This window comes from Moschus berezovskii, chromosome 2 (genome assembly GCF_049115385.1).
Source record: "Moschus berezovskii isolate FMDL1 chromosome 2, NW_MosBer_1.0, whole genome shotgun sequence".
Taxonomy (NCBI): domain Eukaryota; kingdom Metazoa; phylum Chordata; class Mammalia; order Artiodactyla; family Moschidae; genus Moschus; species Moschus berezovskii.
The window spans coordinates 111,655,356-111,680,152 of NC_142461.1; the positions used below are offsets into that span (position 1 = coordinate 111,655,356).

The 24,797-nt window shown below is 38.6% G+C and overlaps 2 protein-coding genes and 1 non-coding gene across 5 annotated transcripts in view; 2 read left to right on the top strand and 1 right to left on the bottom strand.

Annotated features, from left to right (window-relative positions):
- The window catches only part of NOSTRIN (nitric oxide synthase trafficking), a 76,428-nt gene extending 68,667 nt beyond the window's left edge, over nucleotides 1-7,761 (top strand). For all 3 annotated transcript variants that reach the window (XM_055397575.2, XM_055397576.2, XM_055397577.2), the window contains exon 16: nucleotides 2,223-7,761. In XM_055397575.2, the coding sequence (XP_055253550.1) occupies nucleotides 2,223-2,359 (137 nt within the window). In that variant the 3' untranslated portion in view covers nucleotides 2,360-7,761. The remainder of the gene's footprint in view (nucleotides 1-2,222) is intronic.
- Nucleotides 7,762-7,766: 5 nt separating this feature from the next.
- SPC25 (SPC25 component of NDC80 kinetochore complex) lies at nucleotides 7,767-24,797 on the bottom strand. The gene is made up of 7 exons (XM_055398471.2): nucleotides 24,667-24,797; nucleotides 23,377-23,529; nucleotides 23,206-23,271; nucleotides 17,351-17,497; nucleotides 15,801-15,905; nucleotides 13,777-13,875; nucleotides 7,767-11,773 (listed from the first exon to the last, which is right to left on the bottom strand). Exons 2-7 carry the CDS (start codon nucleotides 23,513-23,515, stop codon nucleotides 11,649-11,651), a joined length of 681 nt encoding a protein of 226 aa, XP_055254446.2. The 5' UTR covers nucleotides 23,516-23,529; nucleotides 24,667-24,797; the 3' UTR covers nucleotides 7,767-11,648.
- Nucleotides 14,157-14,261, top strand: LOC129538726 (U6 spliceosomal RNA). The gene has a single exon (XR_008682276.2). It is a non-coding gene; the product is annotated as a U6 spliceosomal RNA (small nuclear RNA).

Consider the following 24,797-nt stretch of genomic DNA (forward strand, 5'->3'; position numbering starts at 1 on the left):
TGGACAATAAAGAAGGCAGAGCACCAAAGAATTGATGCTTCCAAACTGTGGTGCTGGAGAAAACTCTTGAGAGTTGCTTGGAGAGCAAGGAGATCAAACCAGCCAATCTTAAAGGAAATCAACCCTGAGTACTCTTTGAAAGGACTGATGCTAAAGCTGAAGCTTCAATACTTTGACCACTTCATGCGAACAGCTGACTCTTTGGAAAGGACCCTGATGCTGGGAAAGATTGAAGGCAGGATAAGAGGGCGACAGAGGATGAGATGGTTGGATGGCATCACCGATTCATCGGACATGAACTTGGGCAAACTCCGGGAGATGGTGAGGGTCAGAGAAGCCTGGCATGCTGCAGTCCATGGGATCACAGAGAGTCTGACACAACTCGATGACTGAACAACAACAAGAGGTTGTGAAAACCTCAAGATTATTAAATGAGAGGTTACCACCTCAACTTTCTATGTCCAGTTAGCAACCACATTCAAATGTTAAGCTAAGGTAGAGATCTGGAGATGAAAATGCTAGTGAGAAAGAATTGTGTCATAGGAGAAAACATATTCCATGACCAGGACACAGCACCCAGAATCAACAGAAAGTCAAAATGGATTTAACAGTTAAACAATAGGGACACCACCACATATTTGCTATTGGTTCATGGGTGCTTCCTTTTCAGTTTGCCTGTCAGAGTTCTCCACCCAGTTACTTTTCCTTGTAGCTCAGAAATAAGACAAGAAAAAAGGAAACAGAAAATAGACCCCACTCCTGCTTTCATCTGAAATCGATGTTGCCTTTAAAAGTTTTGAGTGTTATAGAAGTTACTTTGTTATTCATCACACCATCCTAAGACTGTTTATATCAGTAAGTGAGTAAATGAAATGCAGTATTCCCACTTTCCATATGAGTTAAAACACATATCCTAGATCCACCTAGAACCCAGGGTCCTGAGTTTGTTACATAGGTAACACATTAAACTGATCATCTTTGTCTTTGGTTCTCTGTTGGTTGCAAAGCCTACTTATACATTATATCTCAAGTGGGTTCTTTAAATGGAATGACATGTTGGCATCTTAGAGAAGCTGAAGATAAAATTTTAAGTTATTTATTTGTTCTGTTTTTTTTTTACATTTTTACTTTGTGACTATACCTTGAGGCACATAGGATCTTAGTTCCCCAACAAGGGATCAAACCTGCACCTCTTATATTGGAACCGTGGAGTCTTAATTACTGGATGGCCAGGGTAGTCCATAAATTATGTGTTTGAATTCCAATAGTGGATGGTGTCAATCTACTGACCTGATAACTCATTAGATGGAGTTTCTAGACTGAGAATGATCTCTTGCAAGAAAAAATGGTGATGTGACTAAGGAAAGGTAAAAGGGGGGTTGACAGTCTCCTTTGCCTTGGAAAGAAAATTACTGGGGAGAAAAGTGAAAGAAAAAAGACTGAAAATGGCTTTGTAATGATGGTAAAGATCAAGTAGCTCTTGGATCCTGAAGGAAGGAGATGTTTTTCACTTTGATGTACAGGAAGCAGCCAGAAAGGACTCTCTCACAAGATGGGGACTAGTGTTTTTATCTTGTTTTTTAACAGAGAATTAGAGAAGAACCATGTGTTTCCTAGGAATTTTATTTACTTCAATCATTACTTTACTTTAAAGGAGTATTGTCTTCAAATTGATATTTTATTCAATTATCTAAATTGTTGAACAAAGGGTTATATTATTGTGCAAAGCTGTAGGTTGGAACTTCGGACTATGAAGCTGGCACATACAGTGGAGAGAAGCTGCTTTGATCTAAAGAAAATTCTGGCAGCCAAGACATACTGTTAATAGTCAGCATACCAAACTATTGTGCCCACCAACATGAGGAACCCTTAAAGCACAGACACCAACAAAGAGTTTGGTGACAACCCATCATTTCTATCCAAAGTGAACCAGGCAGCATGAGGACATAGGATCCAAAGTGATTTTGTTTCTAATCAAACTACTTTATGGCACAACTCAGTTGTCCATTACCTAACTTTTTAATATTCTCTGCATTCTGCCTGCTTCGTGCAGAGGTGGTCAATAAGTTTTGCTTCATCTGAATCACCTGCAGAAAAGTGATGCTACTAAGTAACTCCTTGAAAGCAGAATCTCCTTAAAAACAATCTTAACTGATCAAACTTGGGAAGGTATTAATCGCAGGAACTCACTTGTCTAACTAAACGTATGTGCGTTTTCACAGGCGACATCGTGACGATACACAAGAAGAAAGATGAAGGATGGTGGTTTGGCTCTTTAAAGGGGAAAAAGGGTCATTTTCCTGCCGCTTATGTGGAGGAGCTTCCTTCAAATGCTGGGGACACAGCTTCACAAACATGAGCGAAATTCTGAAGGCATCATCTTACACACTGTTAATTATACAATGTGATGCAAATAAAGGGAAATGCTGTCGTCTTCACAAGTTTATCTTCCTAACTGGGTTCCATGATGCAGGCATACCGTGGCATTTTGCACTCTTAGTTCTTGAAACAGAGTCGGAAGGTGGAAGGTAAAGGGAGGTGAAAAAGATGTACCATGCATGGTTCCTAGAGCTGTCTAAGAGACTCTATAAATAACCCAAAACAGCCCCTCTCACAGGGAGAAAAGGCTGAGTGCAGAGCAGTGTAGCCTGAAGTCAGACAGTTTTCTGGTGGCACAACAGAGATTAGGATGCAGACGTCCTTTTCCTCAAGTCTTGGGCGGCAATAGCCACAGTAGGCCCACAAGGGGTCAAGGAGGGCCAGGAAAATGGGGAAGAATACATATCAAGTCCAAGAAGGAGACCTCAGCAGAGACAGGCAGGTAAAGCACCAGTGAGACAGACCCAAGTAAAGGACAGTAGAATAAAGGATCGTGAGCCAAGGTGGACAGAAGCATGGTCGGAAGAGAGGCTGGTAGACAAGAGGACTCTATGCCAGGCAGAAGACCTCAGGGTAGAAAGGAGTTCCATCCTGAGCCAGTGACCTTCTGAGTTAGTGAAGTAAGTGAAGTTGCTCAGTCGTGTCCAACTCTTTGCAACTCCATGGATGGCAGCCTACCAGGCTCCTCCCATGGGATTTTCCAGGCAAGTGTACTGGAGTGGGTTGCTATTTCCTTCTCCAGAGGATCTTCACCACCCAGGGATCGAACCTGGGTCTCCTGCATTGTAGGCAGATGCTTTACCGTCTGAGCCACTAGGGAAGTCTTATTAGCATGGTGAGTCAGAGATGGCTGGAGATCTGAGAATACGTGCAAAGCTGATAGAAAAGGGTTAGGAAGGAGACAGTGCCTGAGATTCCATGCCTCCCTGCCCAGTTGGAAACTTCATACACCAATTCAGAAACTAGGAATTCTATACTTTCCTTCCAGGTCGTGATGCAAGGAATATCCTAAGCAACTTCTTAGTGACAGACACTTAAAAGCTAATGAGTCTCTAGGTTGGATGAAAAGTTCTAAAAACCAGAATTTACTGTCAAAATGGAAAATTTAGAGATTTCTGCCGCTTCCTCAAATGCCCTACAATGGGAAAAGGTGGAGAATGATAGAGAGCAGGCCCCCAAACTTTCCCCAAGGGGAACATTTTAGAATGGAGAGGTGTGACACAGCAGCATCTCAGAAACTGTCCTACATCAGCCTGGAGATCACACACTCCACTAAATGGAAGCTCAAGATATTGCGAGAACATCTAGGCAGATTTACTTTTGTGCCAAATAGTCTGGCATTAAAGGAGTGATTAAAATCCATTCTATTACTCTCCTGCCCCCTACTTCTTTTTTTAACTTGTCAAGCTTTATACTGTGAAAAAGGAAATTTTCAAATATATTTTATTTTAAATAAGGTACATATATTTTTTATACTCTGCCCCATTACACTCCTAAAGCAGGCTATAACTAACAAAGATATTTATAGATACAGATATCAGACCGGAAGGAGCTCAAGTAAAACTTGTTATGTGAGACATAATTTACAGTCCAGAAGAACAGATCAGAAGTTTTAAAGTCATTCTTAATGGCATATTAATGAAGGCTTTCCACATGTAGAAAGTTGGCTGAATAATAGGCCATTAAGACCATGAACAGAGATTTTGAATTTATATTTCCCTTTCATCTGACTTCTTTCCATTAAGCCTTGATGGACAAAAGAAATTGTGTAGCCATTGACTGCAGCCCACATGGGATCATTTGTGTAAAGTGATGATAATGATGATTGGACCCTGAAACTCTTTGGAAATAATTTTCAAAGGGGCCCCTCCTTCTTCCTAAAGCAGTTTTACTTTATAAAGACATAAATGGATTTCCTGGTTTAAAATGTTGCTGCAAATTCTTTTGTTGCATCTGTGATATGTAATTTTTAAACTTCAAAGAAACACTATAGTATTAAACTAGATAAAAATACAAACATTTGGGGGTATAAAAGACTTGGATATCATCTTAGAAGGGCAAGATTTTTCTGGCAGGACAGGTGGGGATGGTACTACTTAGATTTAGGTAAAAATTAAATGCCTATTGGGAACATTAATGATGTTCCTAAGTCTTCTACAGAGAATAAAATAATTTTTTAATATTAAGACTTTTAAACTCTTAATTGGGCTTTCATAATTATACTCCACTAGGCAGTTTTCTTATGTCAGGAATTTTCTAGCAACATTAGCAACCTGAAATATAGGCAGTAGAGGTCTGAGTCAGATTTTCACTAAAAATATCAAAGACATTATTTTATCTTCTTTCTGGTACAGTAAATTCTGACTATCCATTACCCTGTTATGTCAACCAGAAAGATTAATTTCACTTTTCTGCATTTCAATTACTCATAATAATTAATATTCATAATGAGTATTATCATCCATTCTGATTCATCAGAAAGTAAAATAATATTGTTTGGGTTAAAGTAAATTTTATTGTACAGTAATATAAGGTTTTAACTGATTAGCAATTTGAGCATAATATGACTTTGTTCCAGCTTCCAAGAAAAAGTCCCTCCTCCCCCAGAGTCTTTATGGACTCAGGGGCAATCAGCCAAATTTGGAAAGAGAATCAAAATAGCAACACATCCCATTGTCTGTGGCAACATTAATAGGAAGAAATGTCTAACTCAGGAAGATGGGCTTGATGACAGGGGATCAAGAGAAGGGATTTTGAAGGGTAAAGAGAAATTACTATTCACTGATCTGTTGCTTCAATACTAGAAAGACAGTAAATCCTTTTCCTCAAAGAGCCATCAGTCTGTCTTCTGAAAGGGAAACAGACCAATACACTGTGATAAATGTGTGTGCATGTGTGTGTGTCTGTGTGTATATGTTAGTCACTCATTTGTATCCAACTCTTTGCGACCCCATGGATATACAGTCCATGGAATTCTCCAGACCAGAATACTGGAGTGGGTAGCCTTTCCCTTCTCCAAGGGATCTTCCCAACCCAGGGATCAAACCCAGGTCTCCTACATTGCAAGCAGATTCTTTACCAGCTGAGCCACAAGGGAAGCCCAAGCTGAACGCTATGGGCAGATAAAATGGTGCTGCAGATAAAATGTAACCTCTGGAAAGTACACACTTAAAACGTGATTCCAGGGTTTCCCTAGTGGCTCAGCAGTAAAGAATCCACCTGCCAATGCAGGAGACACAGGTTTGATCCTTGATCTGGAAAGATCCCACATGCCATGGGAAAACTAAGCCCATGGGCCACAACTACTGAGCCTGTGCTCTGGAGCCTGGGAACCACACTACTGAGCCCACACGCCTCGACTACTGAAGCCTGAGAGCTCTAGAATCTGTGCTCCATAACAAGAGAAGCCACCTCAATGGGAAGCCCACACATCACAACCAGAGATTAATCGCTGCTCACCGCAATTAGGGGAAAGCCCACGCAGCAGCGAAGACTCAGCACAGCCAAAAATAAATAAAATTATTATTTTAAAAAATTGATTACATACAAGGCCACAAAGTAATGCTCTAGAAATTGTGTCACCATAATGTAAGAAATCATTAAGAAAAGAATAAGTGAAAAAAACCTATGTGTTCGGAAAACACATATGTGTCCCTGTACACATACAAGCTACACATGTGCAGACACACACACTTCTGAATGACACATGGTCAAAGAATAGATCTTAATGGAAAATTTTAACGGTTCGAAATAAAAAATAAGAAAGTTCAGTTCAGTTCAGTTGCTCAGTTGTGTCTGACTCTCCGCGACCCCATGAATCACAGCACGCCAGGCCTCCCTGTCCATCACCAACTCCCGGAGTTCACTCAAACTCATACGTACTAAAACCTATAGTTTCAGGAAAGCAACTTAAAAGAAGTACCACAGGAGAAAGGATAAAATTAATGAATTAAGCATCCTAAAATTATGAATTTATAAAAACATCAGAAACAACCTAAAGCAAAAATGAAAAGAAAGATCAGAAATTAATGACATATAAAACAAGAGTTCAGTTGAATAAAGCTATTCATTGGTTCTTTGAAAGGGTTAATCAACTGAGCAAACCTCTGGCAAAATTAAGAAAGTCACGAAAGTGAAAGTGTTAGTCGCTCAGTCAGGTCTGACTCTTTGCAACCCCTTGGACTGTAGCTTGCCAGGTTCCTGTATACCATGGAATTCTCCAGGCAAGAACACTGGAGTGGGTGGCTGTTCCCTTCTCCAGGGGATCTTCCTGACCCAGGGATCGAACCCAGGTCTCCTGCATTGCAGGCAGATTTTTTACCATCTGAGCTGCCAGGGAAGCACAAGAAAGGCATAAATAAAGCAGCATTATTTCTAAGAAAAAAGGAGACACACTACAGGTGCAGTAGATATCAAAAACCAAAATTATATATTATTAATGACTTCACACCAATTAATTTGCAAAAAAAAGTCAGCAAAAGACAAATTTCTCAAAAAAGTATGCCGTATCAAAACTCAGGAAGAAACAGAATAATTAAGTAATTCAATAACTATTAAAAAATTAACAAGCATTTTTCTAAAAGCATCTTCCTACAAAGAAAACACAGGCTCAAGAGAATTTCATATGTGTGTTCAAAAGCCACAAGCCCTTATTCTAACTTTTTCAGGAAACAGAAAAGAAAGGAACACATCTCAACTATTTTCAAGGTTCTGGGACCTAGGATAACCATGATACCAACATCAGATGATGTTAATACCCAAAGGAAAATTATAAGCCAATCTAATTAATGGTTCAGTTCAGTTCAGTTCGGTTCAGTCGCTCAGTCGTGTCCAACTCTCCACGACCCCATGAATCACAGCACGCCAGGCCTCCCTGTCCATCACCAACTCCCGGAGTTCACTCAAACTCATGTCCACAGAGTCAGTGATGCCATCCAGCCATCTCATTCTCGGTCGTCCCCTTCTCCTCCCGCCCCCAACCCTTCCCAGCATCCGAGTCTTTTCCAGTGAATCAACTCATCGCATGAGGTGGCCAAAGTATTGCAGTTTCAGCTTTAGCATCAGTCCTTCCAATGAACACCCAGGATCGATCTCCCTTAGAATGGCCTGGTTGGATCTCCTTGCGGTACAAGGGACTCTCAAGAGTCTTCTCCAACACCACAGTTCAAAAGCATCAATTCTTTGGCGATCAGCTTTCTTCACAGTCCAACTCTCACATCCATACATGACCACGGGAAAAACCATAGCCTTGACTAGACGCACCTTTGTTGGCAAAGTAATGTCTCTGCTTTTTAATACAGAAGTAAAAATTTAAAGCAAATTTCACAAAACTGAATCTAGCATTATTAAAAACAAAACAAAACATTGCACGCCATGACTAAGATTTATTCCAGGAAGTCAAGCTTAGTTCAACTTTTTTTAAAAGCCTATTAATATAAATCACCATATGAACAGCTACAAGATGAAAATCCATACAGATACAGAAAAGCACAATAAAATGTAACAAACATTCATGATAATTACTTTTAATTAACTGAAAATAGAAGAAAGCTTCCTTGGCCTACTCTACAAAAAAGAAAAGGCAAGTTTGGGAAATTACACATAGTGCAGTTTGGTCGGAGAGAAAATTTAAGCTCAAAAAGATTAACTGATTTGTCCAAGATCATGTATCAATTTTAATAATAGAGCAACGACTGGACCACATCTTAATTCTCAAATATTTTCATGTTACCATGTTGATACTGGAAAGCAGAATTTTTCACACACACACAGAGCATTTATTCAAGATTTACCATTATATAGATCACATTTATATGAATCTTAAATATTGCCTCTTTCTGAATTTTTGTAAAAATCTATGCAACTGAGTAAAATAATTTCTTCTTTGAAGTTTTTCCATTTGTTGCACCCTAGCTACCTCCAGCTTGCCTAGTTGATAAGGAAAGAGAGTCACGTGTCTATAAACTCCAAACATTCTTCACATATCCCATCATACATCATTCATAGTTCACATACAACATGTTTAACAATACTATGAAAGGAGCTGATTCGAAATAGCTTGCATACTATCCAGTTTACTTTCATTAACAAGACTCTCTTTCTACACAGATGAAACCCTTGTCTTTATTCAGTCTTGTTCTCAATTAGCTTGCCATTTTTTTTCAAGAACTACCTATACAGCTGTCTTTACCTGTTAAAAATTGCTAGACATCTCAGCAACATGCCTGTAGGTATTACCAAACAAGTCAGCTCCTTTTCAAAGGTGTAATTTAAATTTCCCATTAAATAATTTTCTACTGAGTCTGGAAATGTGTTCAACATTAACAAATACTTATTAAGTTTCTACTGTATGTTAGCTACTATGCTATTTTGCATGCTCAGTTCTGTTCAACTTTGTGCAATCCCATGGACTGTAGCCCGCCAAGCTCCCCTGTCCATGAAATTTTTCAGGCAAGAATACCAGAGTGGGTCGCATTTCCTCCTCCAGGGGATCTTCCCAACCCAGGGATAGAACCCATGTCTCCGTCTTCTTCGTTAGCAGGCGGATTCTTTACCACTGAGCCACCTGGAAAGATACTATGCTAGCTTTATAGCTAAACAGGCAATTCACTGTCATGGTACACAAATTAAAGTATAATTAATTGTCTCTGTATCAGAATCCTCTGAACTGGAAGAGAAGCAACATTTTCTAATCTTCATTAGCTGGGAAATCAAAACTTTACACCCATTAGTAAGACATTTTAGCAGATTTTGTGCTGATTCTGTTTTTTTAACTTAGTGATTGAGTTTAATTTGAGAGGTCTTGTTCCATTTTATTACAAAATGTGGAATAGGTTAGTGTACCCCATTGAGATTCCATTTCAATCAATTTTACTACTTATGTATACTTTTTTCCCATTTAAGAAATTGTATTTTGTATCTTGTGCTTTATTTCTGTATCAGGAAGGTTTTAAATGCGGAAAACTATTATTTCATTTTTACAACATACCATCCTAAATAAAATGGATAGAGGAAGTTTAATGGACTCGCTTGGTTTCCCTTTCATATGTATTCTTAACCATTCAAAGCACAATTTTCATAATGTATCAAACTTTAAAATCTAAGCTTGTCATTATTGTTCAGTTGTGTCCCACTCTTTGCGACTCCATGGACTGTAACACACTAGGTTCCCTGTTCTTCATTATCTCCTGGAGTTTGCTCAAACTTACGTCCATTGAGTGAATGATGCCACCCAACCATCTCATCCTGTCACCCCCTTCTCCTCCTGCCTCAATCTTTCCCAGCATCAGGGCCTTTTCCAGTGAGTTGGCTCTTCACAACAGGCGGCCTAAGTATTAGAGCTTCAGCATCAGTCCTTCCAATGAATATTCAGGGTTGATTTCCTTTAGGATTAACTGGTTTGATCTCCTTGCAGTCCAAGAGACTCTTGAGTCTTTTCGAGCACGAGTTTGAAAGCATTAATTCTTTGGCACTCAATCTTCTTCATGGTCCAACTCTCACATCTGGACATGACTACTGGAAAAACCATAGCTTTGACCAGACGGACCCCCAGTTAGAAGTGAAGAATGGTGGTCCTTGAGGAGAAATGGATCTAAGCGGAGAGCTCCCCATTAAGTCTCTCATCCCCAATCTTCATTTCTCTAACTTGCAGGTAAAAAAGATCTTTCAGAATCAATGCCTAGTGCCTTTTGAACTCTATGGTTCAAAACATATATCCAGAATTTGTGGTAGGATATGTGGTTTTTCTATAGTTTAATGAATGAAAATATTTTCTTAAATTTTTGGTTCCTTGTTGATATATTTCAAGCAGGGAATTCAGTAAATATGTACTCACTATAATAGTCACCTGCTACCTTTTTTGTTAAACATTTAGTGTCTATTTCCATTTAAAGAATAACATCCCTACTCTTAGCTCAGTCATCGAGCTTAACCCACCTCCAGACCTGGGTTTCCAGAGGATCTAACCTAATCCAGTGTATATACTTTACTCTTCTCATCACCAGTGATTGGTTCAGAGATTGAGATGAGCTTGAAATTGCTGGGGTTCACCACATGGAGTCTTAACCTAGGAGAAACAGCTAAGAAATGGTCCTGCTTATATAATTTAAACTCCAAACCAAGCCAGGTCCATAAAAACCAAAGCTGGGTTTTGATATGGCTTTCTATATTCATTTAAATGTAGTATATTACAAAATAAGCCCAAATGTGAAGGTTTGCCTGGGAAAACTGGATAGTCTGCTCACTGAACTCCCTGTTAAAATACTCCTTTAGCTAAGCCCATGCTAAGACAGGATAAGATGATTATTTGTACCACACACTCCAATCTCCAGGGCAATTTATCAGCCTTTCAGCTCTGCAGAGATAGTATCAATCAGTGGTGCCTAAAAGCTGGTCTGCACACTGGGGATGGCTGAGTAATAACATTCCCACTAGTCCACAGCATCCTTAGATACATTCTACTGCTATACGATGGTGGGCAGAACCCTGAGCCAAGTCCTAGACATGGGAGGCAACTGAGGGATAGTGCTCTGAAGCTCCTTCCAGCACTGACTAGACAACTGGCTTTACCTCCCCCCACCAGACACCAAGGGGAGGCCAGAAGTAGCTAGGAGCATGGAGGCCACTGCTCCATGGCTTTTAGGTGTGCCCAAGATATCCTGAGACAGTAGTATGTGGCTTCCACTAAAGTCAGCAGACCTAAACACAACCAAATTCATAGGGAAAGAATAGTGACCAAAATGAAATCCTAGAAGAAAACTGACTGAGTTCTAGTCTGTACTGAATAGACTCCAAAGATGTCAAATTATATGTCTAGACCACAACTAACCAGTGTAAATATTACAAAATGGAAATTGTTTATAAATTTTCTACATTTGGATTTTCAAAATTAGATCCTTTCCAAGATAATTTAGAACACTGCCAACTTTCTTCTGATACAAAGATTTGTCCTTTGCCTGTAGATCCCTCTTGGTTTAAGATAAAAACATTCCTTCCTTTAAGACATTAGGATGATAGCATTTATTCTGTGAAGTACATTTTAGAAGTTGCAAACCACAGGTTGGACTCCCTTCATTTTTTGTTATTACTGATCCATGACTTCTAATAGCTTGACTTAAACCTTCTTTCCCAAGATTTTAATTAAAATAATTGACAAAAATCAGCACAGAGAAACGTTACAAAAATAAAGATTATAGACAAACACTGAATAATGAGTTTTTTAAAAAAGAGAAACACAATAGGGATATCGGTTTTTACACACTATTTATACATTAATTATAAACCATGGCAGTAAAGGCTTTCCGAACATTGGCAAGAAAAGCCGAAAAATTGTTGGTCTGCCTTACATTTTCTTGAAATTCTGCGAGGCACTCAAGATGCGGAGCGCTATCAGACACTAGGAGGAAAAAAGGAAGACAATGTTTTTAGAAGAGAAGTATTTCTAACTTAGATGCTCTAATATGATTCAAGTCATTTCCATTCCATTTTCCTGAAATGCTTTCAGCATAGAATGACACACAAACTTGATTTTCATATCCTAACTATCTTTCGGACCTTTCCTTTGTTTAATCTCTAAATAGTCAAATACTAAATACTACAATCTTGTTTAAAAACAGATGGTAATCAAGGATTGAAGAGCTCAGAGATACAGAATAGAAGGCCATTTCCTATCATCTTTCCCATACATTTTAACTATTCAAACTATTTTAACAGTATTTTTTTAAAACTGTTGTCATTTTTCTGTGCAAAATTTGGCCTCAAATCTAATTTCTGACTACTTGATCAAAAAAAGAACAACTTTCAACGCCAATCCTTAATAACTGCCAACTGTGGAAAGAAATAGCTGCTGTTTTACAACTGAAATGGGGATCATTAGAAAAATGTAGCTGCTATTCCCAAAGTTGTATTTACATGGCCAAATGGGACTCAAAGTCACAAATAACAATATGGCCCTCATATGCAGTTGTACCAGCTGGTATATACTAGGAGCAAGTCTCCTGTGAAGGTGGTTGAAGGAAAGGAATGATTCAACTTTCTCTGCCATCAGTCTTGTCCTTTGTCCAAGAAGAAATGGAAGTCTGTCAGATTTCTAGTTCTTTGGCAGAGACTGCTTGGGAAACAAGGCTCATGACCAAAGCAGAGGAAGAATAGCAAAGAGCACCTGGCTCCAAATTTATACTGTAGACTCTACTTTAATACATTATCAAATACTATAACACTATACAACAAGAGAGGCTATCCAATTTAGAGAAAACTGAGAAGCCAAGTAGGAAGTTTTGGGATTTGCTTTTTAAAAGTTAGCAGCCATCAGATTAGAAGATATTTACCCAGAGAGAAAAAAAACCCTAATAATTGTACTTGAACTGCTGTTGCTGCTGCTGCTAAGTCGCTTCAGTCGTGTCCAACTCTGTGCGACCCCATAGACGGCAGCCGACCAGGCTCCGCTGTCCCTGGGATTCTCCAGGCAAGAACACTGGAGTGGGTTGCCATTTCCTTCTCCAATGTGTGAAAGTGAAAAGTGAAAGTGAAGTTGCTCAGTCGTGTCCGACTAGTAGCGACCCCATGGACTGCAGCCTACCAGGCTCCTCTGTCCATGTGATTTTCCAGGCAAGACTACTGGAGTGGCTTGCCATTGCCTTCTCCGAACTACATGCCTAAAATATACATTCAAGTCACTAAGTCACATCAGGGAGCCGACTCAGCCGTTTTCCTGAGTGTCCATCTGCTATTACTACAAATGCTTTGAAGACACAGGTATAAAGAGCTAAGAACCATTTTTCTGAATTGCAGTAAGTTAAGGATTACTTTAGAATCCTTAAAATTAGAATAATAAAAGGAGATAAATAAATTTCCATTCTTTTTGTTCACACTATTGCCAAACATATAACTTCCCACATATTAAAGACCTTTCTGGCCCACTGCAGAATCAGTAACGAAGCAAAATTATCAACACTTGGGATTTTCAGGATAGGATAGTATTTAAAAATTTATTTTTTGGAAATTAAATTATAACATTCAAATTGAAAATCATCTACTTAGATCACACACAATATTCACACTTAGGCAGTCATATCCTTTATAGCTTTAGCTTTAAGTTCTCTTAAGAGGATAATTCATACTTGCATATGAAATGCAGTGACCGTTGGTCTTTTAAGTCTTTCAGCCATTGTGGCACTGTGCCATCCGGAAGAGAAGTTACTTATTAAGGTTCCTGGATACTATCTATACATCAAAACTATAGTCATTACCTTTAGAAGACAATATCACAAGAAGCAAGACTGGAAAAGAAAGCAACAGCTTGTGGGAATATTACTTGCCTTCACGTTACTTTATGTTCTAAGTCAAATAACATTCTGGGATGCCAATCTTAAGTACCAGTTAAGAGATAGGAGTACATACCTTCATAGTCCCTTGCTTCATTTAGGCACAGGGAAAACATAAATGGGCGATCAGGATGCTTAGGGTCAATATCAGTGAATATAAACTGCAATTTATCACCTGAAAAAAGGGATTAAATTATTTAGTATGAGAATTATTTTATTGTGCCAAAGCTCTCAATTGAGATGAGCTTTCTTGCCTCCATCTCTGATGAATATCTACACTGCTATAAAACAGTATTTCCTGATTTTGAGGACTATGAGAAACTTCTACTTTAAATCTAAAAACAATTTTAAAGCTTTAAAGGTGGTTTTGAGACAAAACTAAACAAAACACAAAAAAGCACCTCAGGATACCAGTGAAGATACACTTAAAGACCAATGGAGCAAATGTTCAGAGCTGCGCTTGCTTCGGCAGCACATACACTAGAACTGGAATGGTAGCGAAGATGAGCATCACCCCTGTGAAAGGGTAACATGCAAACGCATGAAGCGTTCCGTATTTTTAGAAACCAACACAATATTGTAACGCAGTTGTCCCCCAACTAAAACTAAATAAAAATTTTTCAAAAGTTCAGAGCTGGTCTTTATGTTCTCCTCTAAGCAAAGGTTAATATTTTGTATTAAAAACTCATTCTGACAAATAGGAAAAACACCAAAACTAAGGCAAACAGATTTATGAATAGAGAGAGGGTCCAATTTCAGAAAGAAGTATAATTAGTAAATAAATGGGGAAAATGCTCACATTTTCATTAATAATCAAAGAAATGTACTTTTTAAAAGTTTCTGTTATCTAATTAACTGCCAGATAACAAAATAAACCAAAAAACTTTAAAAAGAAACTACAATTCTGGCACAAATAACAATGAAATGGGTACTCTTTACATTATACACAGATTGCATAAAAGAGCTGACCTAGCAGGCCTGAGACATCTATCTCCAGAAAAGGTCTGCCTGCAAGACTGGTCCTTGTCTGGTGTATCAGATATCCCCAAGGCCACCACAGGTTTGAAAATTCACTAGGAGGATTCCTGGGGCTCACCACTGGCTGTACTCAGGGCAAGGCCACCACAGGTTTGAAAATTCACTAGGAGGATTCCTGGGGCTCACCACTGGCTGTACTCAGGTCACCTATGATGACCAGCAAAACCAGCAATGCAAACAATTCCTGGGGTGAAGTCCAAGGAAAACCAGGCCAAGCTGCCAGAGTCTCTAATGAGGTTCCCTGGTAGACAACACTTCACGGGTACTGTCACAATTTGACGCTGAGGGAGTAATCACATCCTGTGTGACTCCACTGGCTTAGGCTCTTGAAAACTTGTTTCCTCTAGATTTTGCCCAACGTGACTTTCTTCTTTGGGCTGATTTTGTCTTGTATCCTTTCACTGCCATAAACCTGAGCCACCCTGAGTCTTGAAAATCTTTCTAGTGAATCAGCAAAACTGAATGTAATCTCGGGGACTCCCAACACCACAAACATTTCTATAAATCGACACACAGATATGTAACAGCGGCAGAAATATTCTTATGCTTTAACTCGGTAATTCATCTCTGGGAATTTCAGGAAAATTCTGCCCCTCAAATGGAGAAGTCTATGTATGTTCACTGCAGTATTTCTAAAACTGAAAAATGTAAAATCCAAGTGTTCAACTTAGAGTAACATACGGGTTAAACAATAGATAAAAGATTGAATAAATTAAGCTACACTTATGGAATGAATTATTACACCACTATGTTAAAATAACCATTATGAAGGCTACAGCAATTAGAGAAATACTAATCATACAATATTAGTAAGAACAAGGAACAAAAAATTTTTTTGCATGCTGGCAACCATGCCTAAAATACATTTACTAAAATACTTGATGATAAATAACCAAGGCATGCGTAATTACATTAGGGTGATAAGAGTTTTGTAATTTTTTCCTACTGTTTAAAAAGTCAACCATGTGGTCATTATCTTAGCTGAAAATATTTTAAAGATTCTTTTCTACTTAAGACAGACTTTTCAAATATCCTATGTTTTACTGACATTAATATACTAACCATAAATTTTTCGAATTTCTAGTCCAAGTCGATCTTTATACAAGTCTGCAGATTTCTGTAGCCTTTTCAACCTCTCTTCATTAGCTTTGTTAGCAGTGGAAATAGCTATGATTAAAAACAAAGACAATGAGTATAGAATATTTTAAATAACATTCAGTTAATATTCTTTTAACTAATTTTTAAAAACTTAAAAACAACCATAAAAATGATGCCAGACAAATAAATCAGCTTACATTTACTACACTTTCTATCTCTACCAGTTAGCAAAAGGGGCTTCTGTTCAATCAAGCTAGAAGGAAAAACTGCATGAAAAAATACATACCAGTATTAAGAGGAATAAGTTTTGTTCTATTTTATTATAAAGCAGCATGAATAAATAGGCCAAGTACTTGCAAGGCTAGCAGAGAGACAGAAAGACCTCTTGTACACTATTTTGCTTTTTTCAGTTAGTCAAAAATGTATCAATTGCTTCACTGGAAAAATATTCTATTATCTTAAACAGGAAGTCAGTGTTATTTCATGCAAGTTTAGAACTTTTTTTCAAAAGTTAATGCAATATTCCCTAAGTAATACTTAAGAGCTGAAAAAAATAATGTCGATTCGTACACAAACTCTATAAGAAAAAGCATTCATGAAACACTTTGTTATTTTCAAAAGATTTTAGAATTGATTATTTCATTTATGGGCAAATAAGGCTTTTATGTAAAAGAAGCAGCTTTTTAAAAAAAATATAAAAGTCTTAGACAAAGAGGCTTTACAGCATGCAGAACACACTTAATAGTTCCTGGCGGAGGATGCGTGATCAATGAATCTGTCGCATAAATTACACGATGGTTTCTCCCAGGCAAATCTTATTTAGTGAAACTGTCTCCCACTCTGCTTAATTAAACTCCCATATCAATTTCATTATTCTCTGGTTCTATTAGAAACCAAAAGGATCGGTCTTCACTAATGCATATACATGGAATCTGGAAAGATGGTACTGATGAAATTACGTGCAGGGCAGCAATGGAGACACAGACATGGAGAACAGATTATGGACATGAGGCAGGTTAGGAAGGACCGGGTGGGATATGTGGACAGTAACACGGAAACACACATTACCATATGTAATACAGACAGCCAATAGGAACTGCTGTATGACTCGGAACTCACACTGGTGCTCTGTAACAACCTACAGGGGTGGGGTTGGGGGAGGCGGGAGGGAGGGTCACTAGGGAGGGACGCTGGTAGACCTATGGCTGATTCATGTTGATGTTTGGCAGAAACCAACACAATACTGCAAAGCAATTATCCTTTAATTAAAACTAAATAAATTTTTTAAAAGACAGGAGGAAAAAAAAGACTCTTGTAAGCAAAAGAAGGAACATAAAACCCACTTAGCGAACTTCACAGACACCTTGCAGAGAGATGAGGGGCTGGCTATGGCCTTAAAGTATGTTAGCTACTTCCGGCAATGAACTGGGGAGAAGGCAAAATGTACATAACGGTGAGCCATCACTGCTTTGACATTTAGATTGTTTTAAATACCTGTACAACTGGAAACTTACTTTCCTTCTTCCTGGCATATTCTTCCTTAAGATCCTGGATATTTGCAGTCAATGCCTCCACTTCCTGTTTTTTGTCTTTTACTTCGGCAATCAACTTTAATAAATTCTCCTTTTTCTCTTGAATGAGCTTATTCTGTCTGCAGATTTCTGTAAGAAACACAAACTATTAGCTAGAATCTTTATGCTTTGCTCATCAACATGTATCTATAAAACGAGCAAAATACTGATTTTCACAAAATTAATGTTTTAATTGATAAGCATTTCCTGACATTAAAAAACTGTAAAAGAACAAGAATCCTTATCCTTTCCTATTTGTCTTTGAAAACAAAAATGAGGAGACAAAAAATGCATTTTTAAGTGACAATGCTAAATTAAACCAAGAAATACAAAATCAGAAGATCATGACCTTTGCAGCTCTCTCCTTCAAATAAGAACATAAAGAAAACACCACCAAAGATGAAAAAGCTCTAAAGATGGCTTTTCAGATGCTTTGAAGAAATACCTAATTTTAATGCTAGATATCTGGTATATTCTGAAATATACCAAAATGATAGAAGAAAGGAGAGAGGAAGGTAGGGAGGCAGTGAAGAAGGAAGAATACACAGAATAACTATATTAAAAAGATCTTCATGACCCAGATAACCACGATGGTGTGATCACTCACCTAGAGCCAGACATCCTGGAATGTGAAGTTAGGTGGGCCTTAGGAAACATAACTATGAACAAAGCTAGTGGAGGTGATTGAATTCCAGGTGAGTTATTTCAAATCCTAAAAGATGATGCTATTAAAACGCTGCACTCAATATGCCAGCAAATTTGGAGAACTCAGCAGTGGCCACAGGACTGAAAAAGGTCTGTTTTCATTCCAATACCAAAGAAAGGTAATCCCAAAGAATGTTCAAACTACCACATAATTGCACTCATCTCACACGCTAACAAAGTAATGCTCAAAATTCTCCAAGCCAGGCTTCAACAGTACCTGAATTGTGAACTTCCAGATGGGTCAAGCTGGATTTAGAAAAGGCAGAGAAACCAGAGATCAAATCACCAACATCTGCTGGATCATAGAAAAAGCAAGAGAATTCCAAAAAACATCTACTTCTGCTTTATTGACTACGCCAAAGCCTTTGACTGTGTAGATCACAATGGCTTCCCTAGTGGCTCAGAGGTTAAAGCTTCTGCCTCCAATGCGGGAGACCCGGGTTCGATCCCTGGGTCGGGAAGATCCCCTGGAGATCACAATAAACTGTGGAAAATTCTTAGAGATGGGAATACCAGACCACCTGACCTGCCTCCTGAGACATCTGTATGAAGGTCAGGAAGCAACAGTTAGAACTGGACATGGAACAACAGACTGGTTCCAAATCGGGATGTGAGAGTTGGACTATAAAGAAAGCTGAGTGCCAAAGAATTGATGCTTTTGAACTGTGGTGTTGGAAAATACTCTTGAGAGTCCCTTGGACTGCAAGGAGATCAAACCAGTCAATCCTAAAGGAAATCAGCTCTGAATATTCATTGGATGGACTGATGCTCAAGCTTACACTTCAATATTTTGGCCATCTGATGTGAAGAACTAACTCACCATCAGGGAAAGATTGAAGGCAGGAGGAGACAGGAACGACAGAGGATGAGATGGTTGGATGGCATCAAAGACTCGATGGACATGAGTTTGAGTAGGGTCTGGGAGTTTTGATGGACAGGGAAGCCTGGCACACTGCAGTCCATGGGGTCACAAAGAGTCAGACAAGACTGAGCGAATGAACTGAACTGACCGAACCAAAGAAGGAAGAGGGAAATCATATTTGCAAATAAGACATTCAGGAATAATCTAGATCAAGATATATGCAGGCTTTGTAAGGAAAAAAAATGCGAAACTTGTCTCAGGCGTACATTTGACCCAGTTATACGGAGAGACATTTTAAGTTTCTAAATATTATAAAGATGTAAATATTTCCCAAACCCTTTCTGTATTTAATAACACCCCAGTGGAATTTGGAAGGAATAGAAAGGGAAGATCCAACAAAAATAATTACACAGGTGAGAACAGCTAGGAAATATGGTGAGAAAAATAATAAGAAAAGAGACTTGCCCTATCAGATTTAACAACTGTGACAGTATTAACACAATAGTGGTGCAGCAGTTGACTACAACTCAGTTAAACAAAAGTTCGCAAACAAATATAGGTGCATTTAGGAAATTAATATGATAAATATCATAAATCAAGAGGTAGATTGTTCCCCAAACAGTGCTGAAGTCCAAAATAAAATCCACATTTAAATTAAATATTTAAATGTAAAATGAAACTTTATGAAACCGAAAAGATAGTATCTGTGAATATAAAATTAACTATATGGGGAAAGATCTTTTTACTTGAAGGCAAAAGGAAACTGATGAGAAAGGCAGGCAAGCAGACACTTATATTTGAATCAAATAAGCATAAAAACTCCACTATAAGCTAGATACTTGCTCTTATATTTATATAAATTTACTCAAGTTTCACAATAATACAATGATAGATGTCTTACTCTTTTTTAAAAGAAAAAAAAACTAATATATATAAAACAGATAATCAACAAGGACCTACTGTATAGCACAGGGAACTCTATTCAATATTTTGTAATAACCTGTAAGGGGAAAAAAATCTGAAAAACAATAAATATGTATATATAACGGAATCACTTTGCTGTATACCTGAAACTCATACCCAAACTAACCGTAACTTCAGTTAAAACAAAGAAGAAGAAAAAGAAGTCTCAGCAGTTCAATAACTTGCTCACAGCTTTACTTGCTAGAATGCAATGAACAGTAAGACCTGGATTCAAACTTAGGTCTTAACTTCAAAGGTCATGCTTTTAACCATTAAACTATCCTCTCCCAACAAAGGTTACTATTCTTAATCTAAAGAAGATACAAATATAAATTCGAAAGAAAAGGACAAAAGAATGAACAGAGGAAACACAAAATGAAGATGGTTAACAAATACAAAATATAATTTAAACTCAGTAATCACAGAAATGCAAATAAAGCAATAACATACCAATTACACACTTTTCTGTATTTTGTAAGACTTTGTGGACATGATCAGATTATATAAGACATAATTTAAAAATAAACATCTTATCAGAATTACCAGAAAGAAAAATGCTACTTTTTAAGGATAATTAAGTAGAATTTTACTGCAAAAAAGATGCAGATTTAAATGTCAAAAGTTCTCAGTTCCCATCTGGCTTCTCAGTTGTTACCCATGGACCTTGATTCAATCACAACTGTGGGTCCTCTTTTCCTCAGTTGTAACGCAAGTATTTTGGCCACCTGATGCAAAGCGCCGACTCATTAGAAAAGACCCTGATGCTGGGAAAGATTGAGGGCAGGAGGAGAAGGGGATGACAGAGGATGAGATGGTTGGATGGCATCACTGACTCAATGGACATGAGTTTGAGCAAACTCTGGGAGATGGGGAAGGACAGGGAAACCTAGCATACTGCAGTTCATGAGGCTGCAGAGTCACACACGACTGAGCAACTGAATAACAACAAAAAAGTATAATAAATGGCTGTCCCATTTATTTACCCCACAGGATTAGGGTATCTAATGATGGTGTGAAAAATTTTAAGCTAGGAAGTGGTACATAAATACCATGTATAGGAATGTTTTTATTCTAACATTTGAAGGATTGTGTGATTTTCCTTCCTGTTGCTGGTTACAGAGGGAATGAGAAGCTTCAGGGCAGCTAAAGAAAGTGGACATGGTAAAAGTCTCCTATAACAGCCTCCCAGGAGTTCCAAAATCACATGCCTTCAGGGGCCAGATAATAAGTAAGTGGTCAAGGCAAAGCAAAGCAGAAGAAACAATCAGGGACTGTAGCACATTAAGGACACATGTCCCATGTAAAGGCACTCTGATTTGTAAGTGTTCAAAACATGGTTTGGCAAAATTTAGTGTCTCCAGTGGACTTTGGCCTGTGGCTACAAGCCTGTGGTCTGTGTGTGAGAATTCAGTAAAAGCTGCTAATCCACTCTGGACAATCTGCAGAGTGGTAGAAAAGAAAGGCTGCTGCTAAGTCACTTCAGTCGTGTCCGACTCTGTGTGACCCCATAGACGGCAGCCCACCAAGCTCCTCTTGCCCTGGGATTCTCCAGGCAAGAATACTGGAGTGGGCTGCCATTTCCTTCTCCAACCACAGTGATCTAGTTGAGTTTAATTTTAACTTAAGTTACAGTTATTGCCAACTTAGAACAATGCTTGGTTTTGGAGCCTGTATACACAAAGTTTTTGTCATACATCACAACTTTGGAACCTTCGCACCAAAAAAGAGGGAATGCATTTTCTTAAAGTGAGCTTAATTTCTGAACTCTTGGTGATTCATCTGGGTACACAGATTCTGTGATCCCACTTCATATTGCACATGTAGGAACACTTTTTGTTTTCATATTATTAATAGTATCATGGTCCTGTTACAGGCCTATTAACTTCATAAATTTGTCTTTGAAGAAAAATATGTAAATATGTATGTATTATAACATGAGAATTTCTCTTTACAGCAGGCTTAAAATTTTTTGGAAATGTTTAACAAAGTATATCACGTGAATTCAGATTTATCTTAATGCCAAGAATTTTGTTTAGACAGGAAAAAAGAAATTTGTTTCAGTCTCAGGTAGAAAACAGATTGAGTTTATGTCACTTTAAACTTTTCTTAAAAACTAGAATTTACTCTGTTTAACTAAACATGATTTAGAGAAAAGAAAGGCAGGAACAATAAAAATATATAGAGAAAAACTGTCAGATTTTAAACCTACACTCAAAGAGAGAACTCCAGTTTTTCAAAGTTGTGAAACTCATTTTAAAAAAGTATGATGTGATAACATCACATAAAATGTGATGAACATGTTATGTACTGATTTTGTATTTTAGTCTGTGAAACTCATTTTTTTAAAATATGGGCATTTATACATCAGTGAAGATGAATCTCACAAGCAAATGCTAAGTGAAAAAGGGACAGAATACATATTAATACAAAATGCTGCCACATATGTAACATTCAAAACCTCAATACTAAAGTAAAATACTGATAGATTAGTTCTAGAAGGTGAGAGAAGAGGAAGGTATAACATGGGATGTTCTGTTTATTAAGCTGGATTGTGTGCATGTGTGCTCAGTCCAACTCTTTATGACCCCCTGGACTGTAGCCTGCCAGGCTCCTCTGGAATTTTCCAGGCAAGAATACTAGAGTGGGTTGCCATTGCCTCCTCCAGGGGATCTTCCCAACCCAGGGATTGAACCCACTTCTCTTGTTACTCTTGCACGGGCAGGCAAATTCTTTACCACTAAGCCCCCAGGGAAGCTGTATATATATGAGTTGGACCATAAAGAAAGCTGAGCGCCAAAGAATTAATGCGTTTGAACTGTAGTGTTCAAGAAGACTCTTGAGAGTCCCTTGAACTGCAAGGAGATCCAACCAGTCCATCCTAAAGGAAATCAGTCCTGAATACGCATTGGAAGGACTGATGCTCAAGGTGAAGCTCCAATACTTTGGCCACCTAATGCATAGAACTGACTCACTGGAAAAGACCCTGATGCTGGCAAATACTGAAGGCAGGAGGAGAAGGGGACGACAGAGGATGAGATGGTTGGATGGCATCACTGACTCGATGGACGTGAGTTTGAGCAAGCTCTGGGAGTGGGTGATGGACAGGGAAGCTTGGCATGCTGCAGTTCATGGGGTCGCAAAGAGTGGGACACGACTGAGCGGTTGAACTGAACTGACATATACAAACACACTGTTTTACTTGTATGAGGGATTTTATGAGGATGTTGAAAAAAAACTCTGTGATCTATTTCTACAGTTTGTCACATACGATTTTGATATTCCAGAAACATTTCAACCATCCGTTCTTCTTCCTTTAATTTCACAGACAGCTTTTCTGAAAGAGAAAAGGAGTTGAAGTTTCAATTCAGCTGAAATTACACTAAAAAAACAAACAAGAACAACAAAGAATAACAGCATGTTATGAGTTAAATGCAGGTACCTGCAAATGCTTTAATGGAGTCCTTGTAGGCATCTCTTAGTCCCACCATCTGACAGGAGGTGTCACTGACAGTGCTTTTGAATTTATTCCAAAATTCATTTAAGCTCTTATCAAATAGTGCCAGTTCATCCTCTACCATTTTGTAAGACAAGGCTACAAAACAAATAGGACACACATTGTATCTTTTAAGTTACTGAAACCATATCAGCCACATATTTTCAGTTCAGTTCAGTCGCTCAGTCGTGTCCGACTCTTTGCGACCCCATGAATCACAGCACACCAGGCCTCCCTGTCCATCACCAACTCTGGGAGTTCACTCAAACTCATGTCCATAGAGTCACATATTTTTGTCAAGTATATTTTGGCAGTTTGAAATTTGCTAGAAAATGGTTAGCAACTTACTTTCTTTAATACACTGAAGTATAGTTGATTTACAATACTGTGTTAGTTTTAGGTGTACAACAAAGTGATTCAGTCATATATATATATATATATATTCTACTTTTCTACTCGATTCCATTAAAGTTTATTACAAGATTTCAATTTACCGTGCTGTACCGTAAATTCTTGTTGATATGCATCCCTGAAACCCCTACTCCCATAGCAACTTACTTTTAACTCTAAATATCCCAGGGCAGATCAAACCACCGAAACTTAACTATGGTAAAGGTGCAGCAGGAAATCAGAACACCATCACTCCCTAGGAATTCATTAGTAGTAATGAGTGTTGTCCCCACACTACACCCTGGGAAATATGACTCTGCCTCCGTTTTTCCACAAGTAAAGTTGGGGGCTGCTAAGACTCCTTCCAACTCTGACCCTTTTGATTCCGGCCTGGATTGCCAGGTCCCAGAAGGCGGGGCCCCTATCATGGGATAAGATCCCACATATCCACACTCCTTCTTCCTCCTCCACCTCCAGATCAGGAAAGGTGGCAGTAAAATGGAAACTGGAGGAGAATTTAGTGGGTTTAGTCCAGGGCCTGTACAAGTAACCTCGACTTTCCCGGCCTCAGTTCCTCCCCTGTGAAAGGATGTTCTGTAAGATCCCAGGTTCCATCAGTTTTCGGTAACGCTACAACCTTACCAGTGACATAAAATCTCCCCAGAAAATTCGCAGACTTGTCTTCGGTGAAACCCCTAACCCCTCCGCCTTGTGGCTGCCCATTCTGCTCCCTAAGCAGCAACAAGACGTACATTTCAGACTCCGCCCCCCAAATACGCATTCCGCCTCCAAACCCAGTTTCCCCTATCGCGACAGGCGGGTTTCGGAGTCCAGCTCAATTCCCACCTTCTCCCGCAGGCCTGAGCACAGCCACTTGTCTCACAAGACCTGAATCGACTTCAACCAACAGCCGAACTCCAAAATACGCTGCCGCAGCCGACCCAACTTTCCTATTTCAAACCTAGGGCGCCTTCCGC